The sequence below is a fragment of the Hyperolius riggenbachi genome, chromosome 1 (assembly GCF_040937935.1).
Source record: "Hyperolius riggenbachi isolate aHypRig1 chromosome 1, aHypRig1.pri, whole genome shotgun sequence".
Taxonomy (NCBI): domain Eukaryota; kingdom Metazoa; phylum Chordata; class Amphibia; order Anura; family Hyperoliidae; genus Hyperolius; species Hyperolius riggenbachi.
In genome coordinates, this window is record NC_090646.1 from 326,010,328 (window position 1) to 326,034,085 (window position 23,758).

Here is a 23,758-nt window from a genome sequence, read left to right on the forward strand (position 1 = left end):
AATATACAAATTATTGATGCTAAAGACCCCAAAGTTGGTCATTGAGTGTTTGTGCGTTAGGGTTAGAAGAAGTGGGCGGAACCAACACAAGTCAAATACATACCCGGGCAACGCCGGGTCATCAGTGGGTGGAGACAAATACAAATTTCACTGGGAAAATGTAAACTGCAGCCATTCTTACACTGTTAATGGGAGGGTTCTTAAACTTTGCACAGTTGGTCACTCACTGAATGGGATTAATATTCAGAAAAGTGCGTGGAGCCTACAAATGTGTATAAAGCTTCACCTATTGCTTTTCAAGGGAATATTTAATTTCTACCATTCTTGCACTGTTAATGGCACAGGCCTCAAACCTGGTACAGTTGGTCATTGGGTGACTGGGGTTCAAATTCAGAAAAGGAGGTGGAGCCACAAACAACCCATCAGATTTTTTCATTTCAATGCAAATTATTGATGCCAAAGACTACAAAGCTCACAAACTTCGTCATTGAGTAATTGTGTGTTAGTGTTAGAAAAAGTGGGTGGAGCCGACACCAGCCAAATACATACCCGGGCAATGCCGGGCAATCAGCTAGTTATGTATATATTCCTGAAACTATATTGGGTCTTCAACCACCAGGTAAACACCTAGAGAATGGAAAGGTTTGGTGGTTGCAAAGCTCACTTTAACCTTCTCTGAACCACGCAAAGTTAAGTTTATACCATGCTTATGATGTGCAACATGCGTATCCAGCATATAAAAACATTTAACTGATCCTCTCCTTCAGGTTGAACTCAATGGACGCAAGTCTTTTTTTCAACCCAAATAACTATGTAAAGTTATAACTTCCTGCCAGGTCTTTCTCTCATAGTCCTGGATGTAGCCTGCCCAAAAAAAGGCCTTTTGTTTTTTTAGTGGGGGGTGAGGGCTATATACGCAGGAAGTCGGTGGGCACAGACCCCTGCTACTTACAACTTAATGGGAGAAGAGCATCCCCACACCTCTGTGTGGGCTCAGTTTTTCCCCTTTATTTTGCCTTAGTCTGCCATTAAGGTGCTGGGCCCGTTTCCAAATTGGAAGTGGCACCTATGTGGTTGTAAAGCTGTAGCCAAATCACTACAGCATGCAGTCTGAATTGCACCAGAGAATAGCCTAGCATGTGTATGAACCTTAACAGTGTATGGCCAGCTTTAGTTTGCTTAGTCAGTATATCTCATTCAAGACACCACAGGAAGGTAAAACAGCTCTTAAAGTGGATCCGAGATAAACTTTTACTCACTGCATAATTGTGTTCCTTTCATATAATTTATAGGGCATTCCTCAAGCCAAATACTTTTTTTTTAATTCCCTATAAACTAAACAAGCCTCACCCACAGCTTCTCCAGAGTGCCTTGGCACTCTGAGCCTTAGTTGCAAGGGCTTATTGGGAGGAGCCCAGTCTGGGCAGGAGGCGGTTACTTGCCAGAGATATCAGAGGCAGAGGGGAGGAAGAGGGAGGAGGAGAGGTCAGTTTTCACAGGCTGAGGGCTGGACATACACAGCAATTTGCCTGTGTGTAATGTGACAAACAGAGCATGGCTGGTTTCATTGTACCACAGGAACAAATAATCAAACTGTTGAAGCTGTTTGCAGCTAGATTTGCTGTGTAAACTATCTAAACTTTAGAGAAGATATATAGACAAGTTACTTGTTATAGTTTTTCATCTCGGATCCGCTTAAAAGGACACTAGAGGCGAAAATAAAGTAATAAAATAAACGATTGTAGCTATCTTCTTCTCCTAAAAATGACTTTTTAAGATATTCCACAGTTTTATTTTATGTTTAAATCTACTTTTTATGTTTTAACGGTTTTATAGTTTTTGTTCAAAGACACACTCATTGAAGTATGCCAGAGCTAAAATCTATGAACTATTGCCCCTTTTTATCCCTTTCCTGCACTGAGAAGCAATTTTCTGTTAAGAAATTAAAACTATAAAACCCTTTCCTATCAGTGAGGGTCACACTGTAGTCACTTCCTGTTTGAGTCAGGACTGAATCAGCCACTTACATACCGGATATTTAAATCTTTCAGGCAGAGAAAGAAAAAAAGTAACACAGCATAGTTATTTGTGTGCTAGGCACTGTGCATACACATGTCTATCTCATCATGTCACATGTCACCTCGGGTATCCTTTAAAGAGGAACTCCAGTGAAAATAATGTAATAAAAAAGTGCTTCATTTTTACAATAATTATGTATAAATGATTTAGTCAGTGTTTGTCCATTGTAAAAGCTTTCCTCAGCCTGATTTACATTCTGACATTTATCACATGGGGCCATTTTTACGGCTGGCGGGTGGAAGTAGCTGCTGCTTGCTTTTTTGGCAGTTGGAAATAGCTGTAAACAGCCATTTCCCACAATGCACAATGTGGTGAAACCCCTCCCACAGGAAATCCCTCCCACAGTTTCCTGTGGGAGGGGTTTCACCACAATATCAGCCATACAGAGCCCCCTGATGATCCGTTTGTGAAAAGGAATAGATTTCACATGTAAAGCTAAGTACCCACGGGGGTACAATTGTAGCTGTCGCCGCACACGGGAGCGTGTGCGCGACAGTTCGGCGGCAGTTCGGCGACAGCTCGTCGCCAAATCCCTCTGCATCCACACGGCAGCAGAGGGATTAGCGATGCGGCGGAAGCTGTCGCCGAGTTTCCTCCCCCCCGCCGGAAGCTCCGTGTGGTGTGTGTGGGTAGCTGTCGCTAGCCCGCATACACATGCGGGGCTAGCGACAGTTCCGGCGAGGTTGCGGCGACGACTGTAGCCGGCGATTGAACAGGTCAATCGCCTGGCGACAGCTCCGATGGGCCACGGTTCGGGGCGCGCGCATCATACACACGGGGGAACTGTCGCCGCAACACGCGCGTGCCACGCGGTTGCGGCGACGGCCGTCCCCCGTGAGTATGGGCCTTAAAAGGGGAATCAGCTACTGATTGGGATGAAGTTCAATTCTTGGCCACGGTTTCTCTTCCGCATGACTAAGCAATTGCACGATTTTGAATTGAGCGACCAACTAATTTGTATACTGAGCATGTAAGTGGAACAACAGACTCAAGTCAAACTTATACACATGTTCGATATCAGCCCAACAATCGTGTGAGTTGATCTGCCAGTTGGATTGGGAAAACTGCCTGTTATTAGTTGATCACCTAGTTGTTTATCATACGTACACATGTCCAATTATCATGCAATAGACCAAGTTTGAACGATAGTTGGGCAGAAAAGTTGCACGTATGTACGAGCCTTTAATGCTGGGCATACACGGAGCGTTTGTCCCTTATCAATCGAGCCACTGATGGCTCGATTGATAATATCCGACAGGTCGGATGACCCGCCGGATAGATTCCCCGCTCGATCCCCGCGGGCGGACAATAGTTCACCAAGTCGATCTGCCAAAGTGGTTGCTGACCGAAGCACCGTCCCCTCTGGGGAAAAAGTTTCAGTTTATGAGAAATTCAAACACATCCTATGTAAAAGACAAACAGTGTGGAAAGTTCTCCAAAGTACCAGAGACCTCAACAAATTAAACGTTTTTAGAACTGGGAAGAGATTCGTTGACTAGTTTGTATTGTTGTCCCATACTTCCTGAACCTGGGACATCAGTTTTCCCTTTAAAACCACAAAATGCCAGTAAGGTCCCAAAGGCAGGAGGTGAGGAAAAATCTTTCCATTGAGGACAAAGACAAAATAAAACTGCTCAAAATGTTTTAATTCCTTTCTGCACTAATCAAACTTATATTTTCTTCCCCTGGAATTGGGGTTCACGTATACAATTGGATTTAAGCATCAAAGTTGTGAAACATACCAGTATAAAGACCTGTACACACACTAGATTAAAGTCAGCTAAGACGTCCGATAATGACCGCCTCTACCGATAATCGGGCATGTGTACAGCCCACCACTGCCCGGCTAGCAATCCGCCAGGCAGATAAAATCAGCCGAGTGACGGCCAATAGCTTTGTGTTCCCCGGTCAGCCCACCGCATTCCATCACATCTGTGCCGCTCCATCGGCCCTCCTAATCCCCCACCCTTCCTGCGTGCATTGCAACAGATCTCGTTGTTAGCCTACAGGCTAACTACGTGTCTGCACAGCCTCAACCTAGCAATGTTGCCTGAGGGATTGGATCCCGATCCCTGTTTGAGATATCCATCTAGCATGTGTATGGGCCTTTAGTCCTAGGAGGATAGACAAGGACAGTACAGGCCTAGGACTGCTGGCTATTTTGGCTGAACTGACATTCACATAATGTTTGTATGTACCTTTAGGCCACATGATAACACCTGAAATAAATCTATTTTAAGACTTTAAATAATTGTCGCAAAATTATTTGCACAGCCGGTCAGAAGCAGCCTGCTGCTGAGAACTCAACAGGTCTATTGTATCCTTAAGGCCCATACCCACGGCATACATTTGTCTATAGTTGTAAGGCAGCAACAGACAGACAAGAGACAACAGCATATTTATGGCAGCAACAATTCAAGTTTGTGACAGTTGTACACATGACAACAGAGAGTGAAGACACGACGGAAGCTGTCTGCCACAGACTATGTATAGTAGTAGTACCATGGTAGTACTATGGTAGCAACTCTGCTGTCTGTAGAAGACTTTCGTACACATGACAGGACACCAACAGACTAAGCGACGGTTCATGAGACAAAAGTCACAAGAGATTCACCAGTTGAATCGCTCAAACATGGCTGAGCCTGCAGACTGTCTGCTGACAGTCTGTCTCTTACCGTGTCCACACGAACAAACCATTGAACAAACCGTCGCTCAACACGTGTCTGTACAGACATTTGTACGCCATGTGTATGGGCCTTTAGTCACAATATGGAAGATAGGGTCCTGAAGACCAGTCTCGATGTCAGTTTTATATTGTGTCAACGTTGTATTCTGTGTCACATCACCCCTGATCTCCATTTGTACTGTACTACCAGATCTCATCTTTTAGTTTTGCTCTCAAGTCCCTCCTCATGCTCACCCTGTGATATATGTATCCCTTATATCCTGTGCTCTTTTATTTTAGCTGGTATTTTCTCCTTTCCCCAACTACTAAACACATCCTCACTGTTCCACATCTGCTTCTGTGGCAAACTTGCTTAGATATTCTCCTTCAATATGTGATTTTAGATGACAGAACTAATTCTTGCTGTGAACTCTGTATGCATATGCCATTGATGGTGTGTTCCCTGTGTTATGAACTAGCATCTTCCTCCTAAGCTTTTGCATACCATTGGAGGTCTAGTGTTCTGTCTTTTTGACATCAGAAAAATATTCTACAAGGGTTCAATCAAACTCTGTGACTCTGCCTTTACAGCATTAGGAAACATCTGTACTTGGTGTTCGACAAATTACTAAACTGTACAAGTATAACAGGGTTGAAAAGCTCTTTCAAATTTGTCTTCATCAACTAAAAATCATTTAGAACACTGAAGAGCTTGGTACGAAGAAAAGGAAGCAAAGATGGGTGAAAAGAATTACCCACCCTGTACAAATTATTAAAGAGAACCAGAGATGAAGCAACCTCATGTATTTTACCTTATAAATCAGTGGGAACATGACAGTAAACACCTAATCTGCTCTTTGTTACATTGTTCTCTGTTTAATTTGCCTGTTATCACCTCTAAGATAAGAATCCCGACTTAGTCGGTCTGGCTTTGCTACAGAATAATTATAGCTGAGACTGTGTTCTTTGCTGTCTTCAAGTCCAAGCCTGCCCCCTGCTGGCTTTGCTCAGGAATCATTATAGCTGAGTCATTATAGCAAAGCCAGAATCAATGCTCAGTCCGGGATTCTTATCTCAGCTAGATAACAGACACTTTTAGCAGTGAGGATGGAACAGAGAGCATGGTAAATGTTTTCTCTAATGTTCCCACTGATTTCTATGGTAAAATACACAAGGGTGCTTCGTCTCTGGTTCACTTTAAGCTATGCGCACAAACTGGATTAAACTTGCCTCAGAATCTAGTTTGTGTACAAGAACCTCCAACCTCCCAAATCTGAATGACACCTGAGCACACTGTTCTGCCTACCTCACCTGCCGGGAGACACTCTTTGTTGTATGCTGCACATTGTCCCTGCTTCACCGTCTATAGCAACAGATGCAACATTAGCCTCTGTTTTAAGACTTTTTCTACAGAAAGAAATCTGTAAGAAAAGTTTTGGAGAAAGACACTTGGACACACAAAAACACTCCAAGGGCTGTGGCAAACTTGCCAGAATTTTAGACAGCATTCTGCACAGCGTTTGCGAGTAAAAAAAAAGAAATTGCTCTCTCATCCACGTGAATGAAAATCACAGCAAATTGCCATCATTTAAAATCTCTGCAAAATCGTTTGAGCAGATTTTGCCGCAACTTTCATTCAAGTGAATGAGAGAGTGCTTTTCAAAACGCAAACAGTCTGCAAAACACGGGCAAGAATGCCTCAGCCCTAAAGACTTCATTTGCGACCCAAACTCATTTATTACCACTTCTATTATCACAGCAGACCTCAAAAAAATTCTCCAGGGAGCTTCAATGCAAAGTTACCATATCTGTTGATGAATAGCTTTCTCAACTGGATCTTATTTTTATTGGACCAACAAGCAGCTTAGGGAGTACAATTAGCCTAATGCAGAAGGTAATTAAGGAAACAAACTCATGAACAATATTACATTCTAAAAGGCGATCATTCATCTGACCTAAAGTTTCCAATCAGGCATGATTGTCTCCATCTCTTGTCTTGTAAAACATCTAAAGGGTGTAATATGTATTTATATATACGTGTGTACGTGTGTACGTGTGTGTGTGTGTGTTCTACTATTAACAACTCCTGGTTCCCAGACTAAACTGTGATTGCACCCTGGGAATGGAAGGGGATCCACCGTCCTTGGGCAGAACAGCCCCAAGCCCCTCCCCCCCCTTCCCCCCTGCATCCCTTTACTTTTCCGTTTCCTGATATGCATGCGTTCACTGGGAAGTCTAAGTGTTTCAGCTTTGCACACTTGTACAAGTTGAGAAATTTACAAGTCTGTAGGCATTCTGGAGTTGCTTATTTTAATGCAACACTGGTTACCAAATGTTAAGGTTGCAGCTACTGACAGAACTTATAGATTGGATAATGGCTCATTCATGATAATGAGCTAGAACAGACATATGTAAAATAAAGGTTTTCTAGACCAAAATGAGGGTATAGAAGGCCGAAAATATTTTAATATTAATAAAGTTGAAGGTTTCCTGAATAAATGGAAAATGTGCATTCAGGATCAGGCAGCATAAGATCATGTTTGTTTACCATATGGTAATGGATCACCATGAGCTACTGGGTATTCTATAGTGCTGGTCTAAGGCCTATCCCATAGAGTCATATCAATCAACGCTATGCACTGATTAGGAGTAGAAACTCTGAAACAGCTGTATGCATGTTGGATTGACTCTGTAAAATGAATAGGGTATAGCAGAGTATAGCCTCACCATACACCAGCACTTATGGATGTGTTTCTAGCTTTCAGGAGCATATCCTGAAAAATCTCGTTTAATAGCAAAATCCTATTAAACATTGCGTTTTTAGTATGAGGGCTTTTTGGTCTCTTTTAGTCCCTTATACTCTCCGAGTGGTTCTGCGTCAACTTGAGTATTCTGGATACTCCCATACACTAATTAATTCAATCTAATCTGTATAATATTTGCGCTTTAGATATATGCCTGAACAGACTGACCGGAGTTAGTCATCAAATTTCAATATTTGGCACTATGCGCGCGTGCAGGCAGGTAGCAGCCTCCTGGTAGATGGTGAAGCACAATTTATCACTCCACAAAATGTTTCCACTGCTCCAGAGTCCTATAGCACTGTTTTTTATAGCACAAAATGCTTAACATGCATCATGTTTTCTTTTGTCCCAAATCTCAATCAAATTACGCATTTGTGTGAGGTGCTGGGAAAAAAATTCCACCTGGCAACTTTTTTGGGATTTAAAGAAACTACTGCTAACATATTTTGCAAATACTAGCTCCAGAGAAGCAACCCTTCCTTATCATCCTGCAGCCGGAGCCTACGGCTGGCCCATCCATAGTCTCTCCTCTGCTTCTTCATCTGTGGACTGTCATTTGCTTCTCCTCTGCTGGCTCTGCTACTCCTGGAGCATAGAAAACTAAATGGGCAGGCACTGCCAATTAGGCCGAGGTTTCGCTGTTTTGGTGGATGGTCCATGGAGAAGTAGAAGAGAGGCAACAAACAGTCCACAGACAAAGGAGAGGACGATGGACGGTCCAAGAAACATGCAGAGGAAAGGCAACAGAAAGGCTGACCAGGGTTGGTGGCGTAAATGCCTTCAGGAATGCGAGTCATGGGAAGGTGGGGGTTGATGGCAGCCAGCACAGTTGCCGTGGATTCCAGTTTGGCAGGCAGACCCACATTGGCATTTGCGGGTTTGCAAATGCCCAAACCCATGAAAGCTAGCATGCGTGTTTAACAGGTTGGCCAGCATACCACAACAGCAGCAGCTCACCCCTCAGGTTCACCCCTTTGCAGCAAGTTCCTTCAGAAATGTGTAGAAACTCTCCTCATCACATAGTTACACAGAGTTCAACCAGAGAACAAAGTACAACACCAGCCTGCTCCCTCACATATCCCTGTTGATCCAGAGGAAGGCGAAAAACCCTTACAAGGCATGGTCCAATTAGACCCAAAAGGGAAAAAATTCCTTCCTGACTCCAGATGGCAATCAGATAAAATCCCTGGATCAACATCACTGGGCATTACCTAGTAATTGTAGCTATGGATGTCTTTCAACGCAAGGAAAGCATCTAAGCCCCCTTTAAATGCAGGTATAGAATTTGCCATAACGACTTCCTGTGGCAATGCATTCCACATCTTAATCACTCTTACTGTAAAGAACCCTTTGCTAAATAAATGGCTAAAACATTTTTGCTCCATGCGCAGATCATGTCCTTGTATTGGTCGGTGTCAGCACACAGAGAGTATCTGATTATCGATGATCTGCAGTATCACCAACAATACAGAAGTATACCTGATTCTTAGTGATCTGCAGAATCACCAATAATACAAGTATGGCTAACCTCTGGACACCTAATAAAGTGTAAGTGTTTGGGTGAAACCGTACTTCAATGCTTTAATGAGGCCTCACCAGAGGGGCTGGTGAGGTATAAACAGTACACCGAGTGTGTACTAACGTATAACCTCCAGCAAGCTGGAGAGACAAAACTGAAGAGGCTGAATCTCCCGAGGAGCGGGTGATTCAGACTATACTGCAGGTAAATGAACACCCGAGGTGCGGGTGAGTCAGACTGTACTGCAGCCTACAAGACACCGTAATGCTAAAACGATAGGTACCTAATGAGCAGGTAATTAAGGCTAAACTATAGCCTAGCAGAGCTGCTGAACCAGCGGAGCTGGCGCAGTTAACACCTCACCAGTGGCGAGGGCCCACTGGCGAGTAGAATGGTCAGACAGGCAAGGTATGGCAACAGAGAGGTAAGTATCGGTACAGAATCATGAGACAAGAGAGTAAACGGTAAACAGGCAGAGGTTCAGCAACAGGAAGGTACGTATCGGTACAGAATCGTGAGACAAGAGAGTAAACGATAATCAGACAGAGGTTCAGCAACAGGTAGGCAGATAGGCGAAAGTACAGGATCAGAAGGCAGGATCAGAGTCAGAGGAAATAGCTAAGAGTTATACACAGGAGATCAAACAGTAAGCAATATCCTAGTCTTGGTTTGAAATCCATAGCATCAACACCAGGGAACTATTCTAAACAAATAACAATAAACAGATAACAATCTCCTAGTCTTGGTGTGAAATCCGTAGCATCAACACCAGGGAACTAGCCTAAGGTCTGCACGCTAACACGCAAGCATTCACGACAACAGACAAAGTAGCAATGCAGCCCGGAGGCTTATGAAGCAGAGGAGACCTCACTGGCACACCCCCCTCTCATCAGCCAATCCTCGGCGCCGTGGGTCTCCTCTGACATCGGCCGACCAGCAGGTCAGCTGACAGGCTTCCTCCCCGCATAAAGGTCCCGTCTGTGTGCGCGCCTGCGCGCTATGGCAGCCCCCTGCACGGGAGAACATTCCGTCCTCGGCGGTGCTGTTCGCCGCAGCTGCCTCGTTTCTTACAGTACCCCCCCTCTAGGCGTGGACTCCAGACACGCACCACCTGGCCTACCTGGATGCAATCTATGGAACTCCTTCCTGAGTTCTTCTGCATGCATTGGAGAGAGTGGTACCCAGGATCTCTCTTCAGGACCATACCCTCGCCAGTGGACTAGATACTGTAAAGATTGGCGTACGCAACGAGAATCCAAAATCTTTTCCATTTCATATTCTGGTTCTCCGTCAATCACCACAGGGGGAAGAGGAGTAGCATCCACATGAACGGCAGGCTTCAAAAGTGAAACGTGGAATGTCCTACCACCCCTAAAACTGGGGGGGGAAGTGACACCGCATAGGTAACATTATTCACTTTCCTTGAAATGGAATAAGGCCCTATGAATTTGGGACCCAATTTCACAGAGGGCTGCCTTAGGGACAAGTGTCGAGTGGAAATTCACACCAAATCTCCCGGTGTGAACCTCCATTCCACTGAACGTCTCTTGTCGGCCTGCCTCTTGAGTAAAAAAGGCCTTTTTCAAGTTTTGCTTCACCTTATTCCAGATGCCTCTCATAGTCTCAGACCAATGTTCTAAGGCTGGAAAAGGTGAAGCCACCACAGGCAGGGGTGAAAACTTGGGTGATCTCCCCGTAACAACCTGGAACGGAGAGAACCCCGTTGAAGCAGATTTTAAGTTGTTGTGGGCGAACTCGGCATACGACAAGAACCTGACCCAATCAGTCTGGGCATCGGCCACATAACACCTGAGGAACTGCTCGAGGGCCTGATTTACCCTCTCAGTTTGGCCGCTGGTCTGTGGGTGGTAGCCGGAGGAGAACGATATCTTCATCCCCAACTGCTGACAGAAAGCTTTCCAGAATCGAGAAGTGAACTGGACTTCCCTATCTGATACCACATCCTGGAGAATCCCATGCAGTCTGAAAATGTGGAGAATAAACAGCTCTGCCAGTTCCTGTGCAGAGGGGAGTCCGTTCAAGGGGATGAAGTGTGCCATTTTACTAAACCTGTCGACTACCACCCAAATGACCGTTTTACCCTCAGAGAGAGGTAGTTCGCCCACAAAGTCCATGGACACATGGGTCCAAGGTTCCTCAGGCACGGGAAGAGGCTGTAAGGTGCCAGCAGGCGCTCGTCTAGAAGCCTTGCTGCGGGCACAAACCGCACAGCTTCCCACGAACTCCTTGCAGTCAGAAGTGACGGAGGGCCACCAGACACTCCGATTCAATAATTCTAGAGTGCGAGTCACTCCCGGGTGACCCGCATTCTTATGAGCATGGAATGCGTCCAAAACCTTGAATCTCAATTGGAGGGGAACAAAGAGAACCCCATCTGGTTTACCCTCCTTGTTGAAAAGGACCCAGCTCTGAGGCCCAATCCAAGTCAACCTGCGCCCCAGAGGGTTCTGGATCCTGTTCATTGGTTCCAAGTATTTGGGCCTCATTCACCGCAATGGGAACCTGCTTCAAACAGTGGTCATGACAGAAGGGAGACCAGCTTATCAACTGACTGGTACGCCAGTCAATCTCTGGGGAATGTTTTTTTTAACCACGGCATACCTAAGATGACCGTGGATGTGGACATTTCCAATACCAGAAACTGCATTAGCTCTCTATGTAGGGCTCCAATCTGGCATACCAACTCAGGGGTTTGAGAGATGGTGACAGGTAGTGGAGAATCGTCCACCGCAGTATTTTTAATCTGCTCCCCCAGTGGAAGCAGCAAAAAATCAAATTGATTGGCAAAGTTTGCTGACATAACATTAACAGCAGATCCAGAATCTAAAAAAGCTTCAGTAGTGTAAACCTGATCCTCCCAGGTGATAGTACAAGGAAGCAATACACGTTTATTACTTAGAGGTATCTCAAGATCGCCTAGGGTAGAACCTCCAGCTACTCCTAGGCGATAGAGTTTTCCGCCTTCTTAGGACAAGCAGAAACCATATGTCCTTTATCGGCACAGTATAAGCATAACTTCTCAGCTCGTCTTCGATTTTTCTCTACCTCTGAGAGCTTGGCCTGCCCAATTTGCATTGGCTCATCAGCAGGTGGAGAGGAAGGCATAGGAGCTGAGAAAGTACAGGAGGAAAACTTTCTTGGGGGCTTAGCCCGAGTTTGTTTTTAATAACGAACTCGTCTATCAATCTTGACGGCCAAAGAAATGGCCTCATCCAGAGTTTTGGGTTCTTGATGACCCAACATAAGATCAGACACAGCGTCAGACAATCCGAACAAGAACCAGTCCAAGAGTGCGTACTGCCCCCACCTGGCTGATACCGCCCATCTCCTGAATTCGGCAGCATAAACCTCAACGGAACTCTGACCCTGTGAGGGTTTTTAACTTCCTCTCAGATGTCACTGCCAAATCAGGGTAGTCATAAATTACGGCCATGGCTTTAAAGAACTCCTCTACTGAGACCAAGGCCTCATGCTCCATGGAGAGACTATAGGCCCAGGATCGGGAGTCTCCAGACAATAAAGTTTTAATGAATGTGACCCGTTGGGCTTCAGTACCCGAAGAAATGGGTCGTAATTCAAAATATGACAGGCATCTATGCTTGAAATTACTAAAATCTGAGCGATGCCCCGAGAATTTTTCAGGTGGGGATACCCTCGGCTCGATCACAGAAGGGGGACACTCGAGTATTAGGGTCCAATAAACGGTTAACTGACTCAGCTAGTTGGTCAATCTGAGTCTGTTGAGCGTTTACCGTGTTAATGAGTTCATTAACGGTGGTGGTTAACACGTCGACTCGTTGGCAGAGTGCCTCCATTATACTTTACTGGTCTGTTGTTTCTTACAGTCCTCTAGTCCTTTGAGAAGGCCTAGAGACAAAAAGCTCATCACCAAGCTTTTATATTGCCCTCTGATTAATTTATACATGTTAATTAGCTCCCCTCTAAGGCGTCTTTTCTCTAGACTAAATAAACCCAGTTTATTTAACCTTTCTCGGTAAGGGAGGCCTTCCATCCCACGTATCAATTTTGTTGCTAATCTCCGCACCTGCTCTAAAACTGCAATATCTTTCCTGTAATGTGGTGCCCAGAACAGAATTCCATATTCCAGATGTGGCCTTACTAGAGAGTTAAACAGGGGCAATATTGTGCTAGCATCTCAAGTTTTCATTTCCCTTTTAATGCATCCCAAAATTTTATTAGCTTTAGCTGCATCGGCTTGGCATTGAATACGATTATTTAACTGGTTGTCGATGAGTACTCCCAAGGCCTTCTCCAAGTTTGATGTCCCCAACTGTATCCCATTTATTTTGTATGGTGCTAGACCATTGGTACGACCAAAATGCATGACTTTACACTTTTCAACATTGAATTTCATCTGCCATGTATGTGCCCATATAGCCATCCTATCCAGATCCTGTTGCAATATGTCACTATCTTCCTGAGAATTGATGATTCTGCACAATTTTGTATCATCTGCAAAAATAGCAACATTGCTTTCTACTGCATCTACTAGGTAATTAATAAATAAATTGAAGAGCACTGGACCCAGTACAGACCCCTGTGGAACCCCACTGGTAACAGTCACCCATTTTGAGTATGATCCATTGACCACAACTCTGTTTTCTGTCCATTAGCCAGTTCTCGATCCATGCACACAGACTTTCCCCAGTCCTTGCATCCTCAACTTTTGCACCAATTGTTTGTGGGGAACAGTGTCGAAGACCTTTGCAAAGTCCAAGTATATCACATCTACAGCATTCCCTTTATCCACATTAGCGTTCACTACCTCATAAAAGCTGAGCATGTTAGTCAAACAGGACCTGTCTTTAGTAAACCCATGTGATGTTGAGAAATAAGATTACTTTTTACTATGAAGTCATGTATAGTATCTCTTAGTAACCCCTCAAATAGTTTGCATACAACTGATGTTAAGCTTACAGGTCTATAATTTCCTGGATCTGATTCTTTTGCCCTTCTTATGCTGGATACACACCTTGAGTTTCCGCGTCGAATGCGTCCGTCGATACGCGTCGATTCGATTATTTCCGAGCATTTCCGAACGAATTTCGATGATTTTTAGGTCGATTGCCATGTAAAGTATGGCAAATCGACCTAACGATTCATCGAAGCTTGAATCGGACATGTCGGAAATAATCGAATCGACGTGTATCGACGGATGCATCGAATGCGGAAACGCATGGTGTGTATCCAGCATTAAATAATGGGAAAACGTGGAATGTACACCAAGCCACTGGGACTCTGCCAGTTGAAAGAGTCACAAAAAGATAAGATAAAGGGGTTTATCTATAACTGAACTTAATTCCCTTAGGACCCGAGGATGCATGCCATCTGGGCCAGGTGCCTTGTCTATTTTTAATTTATTTAGTCTTGCCTTCACTTCTTCCTGCGTTACGTATTTAATATTACAATTGGAAGATTGAGACTCTTCTGCATCTGTAATTTGCAACAGTGATGTTTCCTTTGTGAAGACATAAGCAAAGAAAGCATTTAAAGAGACACTGAAGCGAAAAAAAAAATTATATGATATAATTAATTGGTTGTGTACTATGAATAATTACTAGAAGATTAGCAGCAAAGAAAATATTCTCATATTTTTATTTTCAGGTATATAGTGTTTTTTCTAACATTGCATCATTCTCTAATATGTGCAGATTACACAACACTCAGCATTCAAAATGATTCTTTCAGAGCAGTCTGTGAACTAATGACCTCTCCTCTGGCAGAGGAAAAGTAAAACATTAACTAACAGTTGAGATAATAGAAGTCAGAAAACAGCCCTCTCCACGACTTTGAAAGTCGTAGAGCTTAATGGCTTTTTTTTGTATAGAGATAACAACTGGAGTTTCTTAAATCTTCCTGTACTGGAAACAATTAGACTGATGTATCTGATCTTAATGTTTTATTTCTTAGCTGTACTACACATACAAATCATAATATCATATATTTTTTTTGGGTTCAGTGTCTCTTTAATAACTGCCTTACCTTGGTCATCCACTATTGAGTTCCCACCCTCCTCCTTTAGGAGTCTAATACAGTCAACCTTTCTTTTTTTTTTTTGATGATGTACTTGTAAAACTTCTTTGGGTTAGATTTGATATTCCATAGCGATTTGATTTTCAGCTTCAATCTTTGCCACAGTACAAGGAAGAAGCTAAAGCATGATCACAAGAGTGCATGTGACATACATAGACATGATTAATCTACCCTTCAGGCATGGCATCTAGCACTTGCCAACAAATTAGCTAGGATTACACATCAATAAGAATGCTTTTTGTTTAAAGAATTTGTGTAAAATCTAGCTGGCATACCGTCCCCAGAATTTCTTAGAGAAGACTATAGTGAACTTCTGATCATGTGCTGGAGGCAAAGAATGAATACTGAACTTTAAAAAAAATTGCTACCACCAGGGTAAATACTGCATGTTACAGAAAAAAACATAGCATGAAAATAACCACAGAACAGATAAGGGTAATGGGTTGACAACAGTGATGTTTAAACTAGTCATGCCTCAAACTGGACATGGGTAAAGACATGGGTGGACATAAGCAAACATGATTGACTCTAAGCAGTATATACACTGACGCAAGAGATTACTTTAAAGAGGAACTGTTAGCCATACTATCTCAGAAAAAAAAACACATCCAAACAAAATCCTTCTTATTTCCCATTTTAATTGTGGCTATTTTGAACCCAATCCTGATGTACTTTCCTCCATTACTCTCCTCTGTCTTAATTGCCCGCCCTTCACAATAGAAAGTGCATTGTCTCAGCATGAAAAATATTGGCCAATGAGAGAGGAACAGAGGTGTGGGAGGGCAAAACAGGAGGGAAAGAGGCTTCAGCCAAACAGGCTGCATTAGTTAAGTCTGAGGGGAAGTAAAGAAGGAATAAAGGACAACCTAGCATGCCCTGCAACTTCCTTTTTGTATACCAAATTTTGTGTGTACCAAATAAGAGTCAGGTAAACTGGGGAATAATCATTTATCAACAAGAAAAGTAATAGTGATTTTAACTTTTGGATTGCCTGGTTTGCATCCTTATTACTTGTTTACCAGATAAAAATAAAGAATAGATTTTTGAGTTTATGCCCGACAGTTTAACACTCATCTACACAGACAGCAGGAAGTTGTTCAAAAGACTAGCAGCCCAACTTCTCACATGAAACAACACATATTGTGTATGGTAAAGAGCCATGGGGAAGTGTGAGTAATCTGAGGTGATCTAACCTTATATAAATTAACTAGTTTTAAAATCTTGCACTTCTTTTAAAATCTTGAAACAATACAATAGATATCTGCAAAAAATACAGTCAGACAATGGACAGGAAATAGATAGCTTTAAGAATTTTTACCATATGTATCACATATCTTACCCCCCCCCCCCCCCCACAAGAAGTTTATATTTAACAAATAAACTAATTGGTTAACACATCCACACAGAAGCACAAATAAGCTAACCCTTAAATTGCCCCTCCAAATTGAGGCAAAATGACATGACTTGCCAATAAGCCAATGCTTGCAAGTGTCCTTGGGTTCCCTCAGCCCAGCTGCCCATGTATAGTGAATGTTGGAAGCATATGAGGCAGAGTATGCTAGCAGTTTTATTATTCCAGGAGCTGGCAGCAGCTCCCGCATCTTTGCTGCACCTTCACATTCCTTGTATGAGCTTTGGGACAATAACTTCATTCATGTGACTTTACACATAAATTATAAATGGAGTTTGCACTTTTTTTTTAAACAAATCTTTCCATTCATTAATTTTTAAGCTGATGTGTGTTGTCCTTGGCACCATTCCAACTAATTGTTTCAGGACATCTGGTCATCCTCATAAATCAGAGCCATATTTGAGACCATTAGGTCGGAGTGTATGAGTGGGGCCCATGTTACAATGCTCTGCACAGGGAGGAACTTGGGATGAGACTAAACTGTGAATATGTGTTAAAATTGCATGCAGAAAGACAACCAAAATTCACTAAGAGCCTGTTTACACAGTGTTTGTTGCATTTTTATGCATATAATTATTGAACAGCAATTTGAACGCACTGCTGCATGCATTTTCTGTGAACACGATAATAAAAATAATTGTGGATATAGTATTATGCCCGTATTAATGAATGTACATAAATTGTAGTGCAAGTAATGTTTATTGCATAGAGTCATTATTTTCTTATCATGTAGCCTACCATACCAAATGAGATCCGTTTGGTTTGCTAATAATTTTCTGTATGTGTAATACGCAATCTATAACCGCCTACAGATCCAATAAAACATTTGATTTTACAGTATTTTCTATAAAAACTATCAGTTGTATAGAATACTTGAACGGTTTTTAGATTTATTATTTAGATTTTTCAATCAGCCATGGTGGAAAATCCTGATCGATTTCTCAGAAAAACTAAACCGTGAGGGATAGATTATAAATGTATTGATTTATAGACCGAAGCCATTTTTTCCCAGTTGAACACATGTGACACATTGATCAGATTTTTTAAAAGTGACAATCAATTAACTTATTTTTCAACTATCGTGTATGCACAACCTGACTTCATGGCCTTCTAGTAAGTGTAATTTAGTGTACTTTGTAGATTTTTCTAATGTTTTACTTTGTCCATTCATCTCATATCCAAAACCATGCATACACTGATTTGATTGACACAAGTGTTAGCCTCTTTTTGGGGAAGAATGAGGTAGTGGTGCTTGCAAACTGCAGGGCAGACAAGCGCTTGCAGAATAACCAATGTGTACCAATGTCCGTGAATGAGTCTACCCTCATCTGACAGAAATGCCAAAGACAACCAATGCCTAGTGTACTGCATCACTTTTTTTTCCAAGAACTGTGGAAACTTACCATGCTAAAATCCAAAAGGTCACTTAATTCTTTGTCGGTGCCCATTGCTGCCATTCTTTGCTGAGGATTCATTGTCGTCCAGTTTTAAAAATAGGTTTTCCTAAAGATGAGGAAAACAAAAGTTAAAAACAAAGGACTTAATTTGGTCAGAAATACAAAGGGAAAAAAGCTGAAAACAAAGCTACACAAGCAATATTTATTTTGCTATGCAGTCATTCCACTGAAATTACCCATAGAGATTAAGGGCTCGTTCCCACTGTTGCGACGCGATTTCGGCCGCATTCCGACGCTTGTAAAAACGCATGCGGATGCGTTTCCACATGCGTTTTTACCCGCGATTTCGCATGCGATTTCGCATGGCAGGGTGCCATGCGAAATTAACCATGACACTGCCAGGGCCAAATAAAATTGAAAAAGGTGCGAAATCGCACGCGAAATCGCGGGTAAAAACGCATGTAACAAACGCATGCGTTTTTACTATTAAATACATTAGCGGCGATTCGCACGGATTCCCGACGCAGGCGAAATCGTTGGCTCTTTTGTGCGTTTTTTTCACGCTGAAAAAAACGCACCTCAACAACGCTACAGTGGAAACAGGCCCATCCACTTGTATTACATGTGCGGATCTGCATGCGTTGGACGCATGCAGATTCGCGATAGTGGAAACGAGCCCTAAAAGTGGACATCAAGTCCTATCGCCTATTTTTCCATGTAAGAATTATTTCCAATTCTACTGAAAACATTTTTTCACCTATTGTTTCCTCTACTATCGCAAGATCTGCCGACATCTAACAACAAATGTTGATTAACCTCCCTGGCATTCAATTTCTGCTGGATTTATGTGCAAAGCAAAGTTTTACTATACATTTTGAGTATAATAAAAGTTTTGAACACCAAATCATGTAAAAAAATTAATTTAATGGACACCTGAAGAAATACCAGTTGCCTGGCTATCCTGCTGCTCATTTGCCTTTAATACTTTTAGCCATAGACCCTGAACAAGCATTCAGGCCCAGTGCACACCAAAACCGCTAGCAGATCCGCAAAACGCTAGAGGTTTTTGAAGCAGATTTTCAGAGCGATTCTAGGCAGGTTTAGAGAGGTTTTCTTAACATGCCTAGCGATTTTTGGAGCGTTTTTGTGTAGCAGATTACAAATATTGTTACAGTGAAGCTATCACTGAACAGCTAATGTAACAAAAACGCCTGGAAAACAGCTCTGATCCAGCGTTTTTCAGAGCAGTTTGAGCTTTTCCAGTACTTTACATTATGGCAGAAACGCATCTGAAAACCGCAAAAGTGCTGCAGGACCCATGATTGCAGTTTGTTAAAAACCTCAAACCGCTGGTGTGCACCATCCCATTGAAATACATTAGCCAAGCGTTTTAACAGGTGGAAGCAGTTTGCGGAACGCCTCAAAAACCACTCGGTGTGCACCAGGCCTCAGGAGATCAGGTGTTTGATATTTTTGTCAGATCTGACAGGATTAGCTGCATGCTTGTTCCTGGTGTGTGATTCACCACTGCAGCCAAATAGATCAGCAGGGCTGCCGGGCAACTGGCATTGTTAAAAAGGAAATAAATATGGCAGCCTCCAAAAACTTCTTGCTTTAGGTTCCCTTTCATTTACTTTTCCCTTTCTGCCAGGCCACAATTTCCCCACGTGCAGTTTTCTGCATGCGTTTTTTTGCATCAAGACTAGGTTTCCACACATTTTCTCAATTAAAATTTACATTTGTATGATAACCAATGACTGAATGGGCTATTTTCAATTCCATGGGTATTTTCACATGAAATTGTAAGCGTGAAAAAACCTGACAGCCTATCCTATATCTTTGCATGCCATATACGATTTTTCATATATAATGCAAAAAATATCTCATTCAATTGTGAAAAAAGGAATTTGTCATGCTGTTACTAGGCAGAACAAGTAAATTGGGGCCATTGCTAAAATTTGCATGTGAAAATTTGCATAAAACGCATGTAAAATACCATGGTTTTTGGGGGGTTATGAAAATTGCATATGATTTTCCTGACATGAAAATGGAATGCTAAAATGGACACAGCCTCAAATTTGTGTTTGTGTGGGAATTACGCATGCAGGCTTCCTGTACATGCAAAAATTCACATACGAACACAAAATGTAATGCCCCCCAAAAAAAACCCAGCCTTAAAACTGATGGACAAGCATGACACATCCATAATGTTTTCAGCTATTTTCTGGACAAGACAGGGTCGTCTATACCGCGAGGGAGGTTAAAGTAATACCTTTAACTTCACTGGCGTTATGATGATTTCCAAATTTTAGTGTCTGAAAGCAATGCAATTCTGTCAACCGCTTTTAGACCCTAAAGATAACATCCCGCTAGATAGAACTGCGGCAGCCCTGCACATTATACACCTCACATGGATGCAGCTTAAAGTGGATCCGAGATGAACTTTTACTCATTGCATAATTGTGTTCCTTTCCTATAGTTTATAGGGCATTCCTCAAGCCAAATATTTTTTTGTTTTGTTTTAATACTCTAATTCCCTACAAACTAAATAAGCCCCACCCACAGTTTTCAGAGAGCCTTGGCAGTAGCAAGGGCTCATGGGAGCTCAGTCTGGGCAGGAGGAGGGGAAGGTATTACTAGCCAGAGATTTCAGAGACAGAGGGGAGGAGGAGGGGGATTAGTTTTTTTCAGTCTGAGTGCTGATGGTGCAGATAAGCCTGCCTCTGTGTAATGTTTACAAACAACATGGCTGCTGTCATTGTATCACAGGAAGAAATAATCATATTCTATGAAAGCAGTATATGCAGACAGATTTGCTGTTTATATATCTTATGTACAGTTTAGATGGTTTAGACAAGTTACTTGTTATAGTTAGTTTTTCATCTCGGATCAGCTTTAAGGTTACCGCTCTGAGCTGCAGATTTCTGGCCCGCCCTGATACAGGATTACCGCTAAGGAGGTTAATGACTAAATGTACATGATTTTCTTGCAAGCCTAAGGCCTTGTTCACATCTGAGGAGCGCAGATGGCCGTGCGATCCGAACACAGCACATCCGATCGCACGCCATCTGCGCCGCTGCGCTGCTGATCCCATCCATTGACAGTGATGGGATCAGCTCTGCGCTTGCGGGCAAAATGCAGGCAGCAGTACGCAAGCGCTTCCCAGCGCATCGTACTGCTGCGCAGCGCAGTAGATGTGAACGGTAGCAGGGCAGTCTATGCCCTTCTGCCGTTCCTGCGTTTCAGCACATCATATGCGCTTCCATATCCGCACGGAAGCGCGTATGATGTGAACGAGGCCTTAGACATTTTAAGCTTCTTTTTTGGGCATGATACAGAACAAGATAAGAACTGTACAAAAGTGAATATAACATTCAGAGGTTTATTATATGATTTTTTGCAGGTTTCTTTACATTTTGTAGGCATGTTACATTTACTTTTGTATGGTTCTGATCCCGGTCCATATCCAGCGGAGGACTAAGGGGGTGGGGCGGCAGGAGCAGGGGGTGCCACTGGAATCCTCCTGCAGCCACCTGAATGCAGAGTACTGCGAGCGGAGGCTGGGTGTAGGTACGAGGGAGGTTTTAGGTGTAGGTATGGGGTTAGGTTAGTGTTTGGCATATGTGGGGGCCCCCAGTTAGTGTAAGATGAAGGTGGGCAGAGTCGAAGACATTGGTGGTGTGGGGGTACCTCAATCAGCAATGTAAACTCTATGCCTCAGATTCTGCCCGCAGCTCACTAACTGTAAGGCCCCGTTCACATCTAAAGTCGCAAAACTTGCGGGAGGGATTTTTCTGCGATTAACGCGGAAAAATCACTGGACACGTGGCGGTTTTGGCGCGATCACGATTAGCGGTGCTATGCATGCTAATCGCGATCCCTAAACGATAATCGCGAATCGCCGGCAAACCACTGAATGTAACACGTTTGCGGTTATCACTAACTGCAAACGCGGCAGTGAGAACACTGCCATGTGTTACATGCTGCAGTGATTTTTTTAAAAACGCTAGCGGTTTGCCTTGAGTGGGAATCGCGCGATTCCCGCTCAAGTGTGAATGGGCAGTTACTGCAAACTGCAGAGTATTGCAAGCTGAAGCAAACTATGCCGTTTTCTCACCTGCTCCACCGCCGGAGTCCTGGGATGTCTGACGACCTGTCAACGATCAGCTCTCCCCCTAGTGCTGGCATCTCTTCCTGCACTCATGTAATCACTTGACGCAGGAAGACATGCCAGGGCGCTAAGAGTAGAGCTGAGCAGTGACAGGAGGATGCACAGGTGGACTCCAGCAGTGGATATAACAGCACGGCTTGCTTCCGCTTGCAATACTCTGCAGTAACAGTTAGTGAGCTGCGGGCAGAGTCTAAGGCAGGCATGGGCAAATTTGGCCCTCCAGCTGTTAAGGAACTACAAGTCCCACAATGCATTGCTGGAGTCTGACAGCCAAAGTCATGACTCATAAAGGCAAATGCATTGTGGGACTTGTAGTTCCGTAACAGCTGGAGGGCCGAGTTTGCCCATGCCTGGTCTAAGGCATAGGTGGGGTGGGGTACCTCAATTAGCAATGCAGAGTTTGCATTGCTGATTGAGGTACCTCAACCCCACCAATGCCTTAAGGTAGCCATACACTGGTCGATTTGCCATCAGATCTGACCAACAGATAGATCCTTCTCTGATCAAATCTGATCAGAGAGGGATCGTATGGCTGCCTTTACTGCAAACAGATTGTGAATCGATCACAATCTGTGAAGCTTCACAATCTGTGAAGCTTCACAATCTGTGAAGCTACTGTTTAAACTTCCTGCCGGAACAGGAAGTTCAGTGAAGCTGGAGGAGCCGAGCACGGAGACGTAACCACGGAGGGAGCGGGGACATGCGCCGGCGGAGCAGGTAATGTATTGCAGCTAGCGTTGGTCGTCGGGCATTCAAACGCCGCTATCGACGCACTCCCGACCCGCCGGCGATCGAGCGAAATCTTCCGCACAGACGGAACAACGGGAACGATTGATTTCGGATGGAAATCGAACGTTCTGTCAGCGTTTGCGCAACGATTTCACAGCAGATTCGATTATAGTGATCGAATCTGCTGTATATCGGATGGAAAATCATTCGGGTATGGGCCCCTTTAGACTCTGCCCACCTTCATCTAACACTAACTGGGCCACCCGCATATGCCAAATACTAATCTAACCCCATACCTACACCTAGCACTAACCCCCACCACCTATGCCGAACATTAACACCCCCACCACCACATACACCTAACACTAACCTCCCTCAATCCTATGCCTAACGCTACCCTCCCCTATAACTTCACCTAACACTAATCTCTCCTATAGCTACAACTAACACTAACTTCCCCATTACCTACACCTAACACTACCCCCCCACCCTTAACTACATCCCCCTCCACACACACACAAACATACATACCAAACCAAAGCAGTTTCCAGGCTACACCTATTGCCAGCCGTGGTGCGCTTAGCACGCCACACTCACTCCTTTTTTGGGGGAAGGTGGGTGTCATCTAATACCCAGCATCAGGTGTCAAATGCCCTAGGTACACCACACTCTGTATCATGCCTGGAGTAGAAACAAAGTTTCAAAAGCTTGCAAGTAAACTATACAGGCTAAATTCCCAGTAGTCTGCCCACACACATTATAATGCATGCGTTATGTAACAAAGTTGCATGTGTTATATTAATTTCCTTTTAAAAATACCATATTTATTTCCTTTTAAAAATACCAGTTGGCAGTCCTGCTGAGCTCTTTGGCATCAGTAGTGTCTGATTCACACACCTGAAACAAGC

At 43.4% G+C, this 23,758-nt stretch overlaps 1 protein-coding gene across 2 annotated transcripts in view; it reads right to left on the bottom strand.

Moving 5' to 3' along the window:
- TCF3 (transcription factor 3) overlaps positions 1-23,758 on the bottom strand; it is a 247,204-nt gene that overhangs the window by 177,689 nt on the left and 45,757 nt on the right. For both annotated transcript variants that reach the window (XM_068233869.1, XM_068233867.1), the window contains exon 2: positions 17,957-18,056. In XM_068233869.1, the coding sequence (XP_068089970.1) occupies positions 17,957-18,028 (72 nt within the window). In that variant the 5' untranslated portion in view covers positions 18,029-18,056. The remainder of the gene's footprint in view (positions 1-17,956; positions 18,057-23,758) is intronic.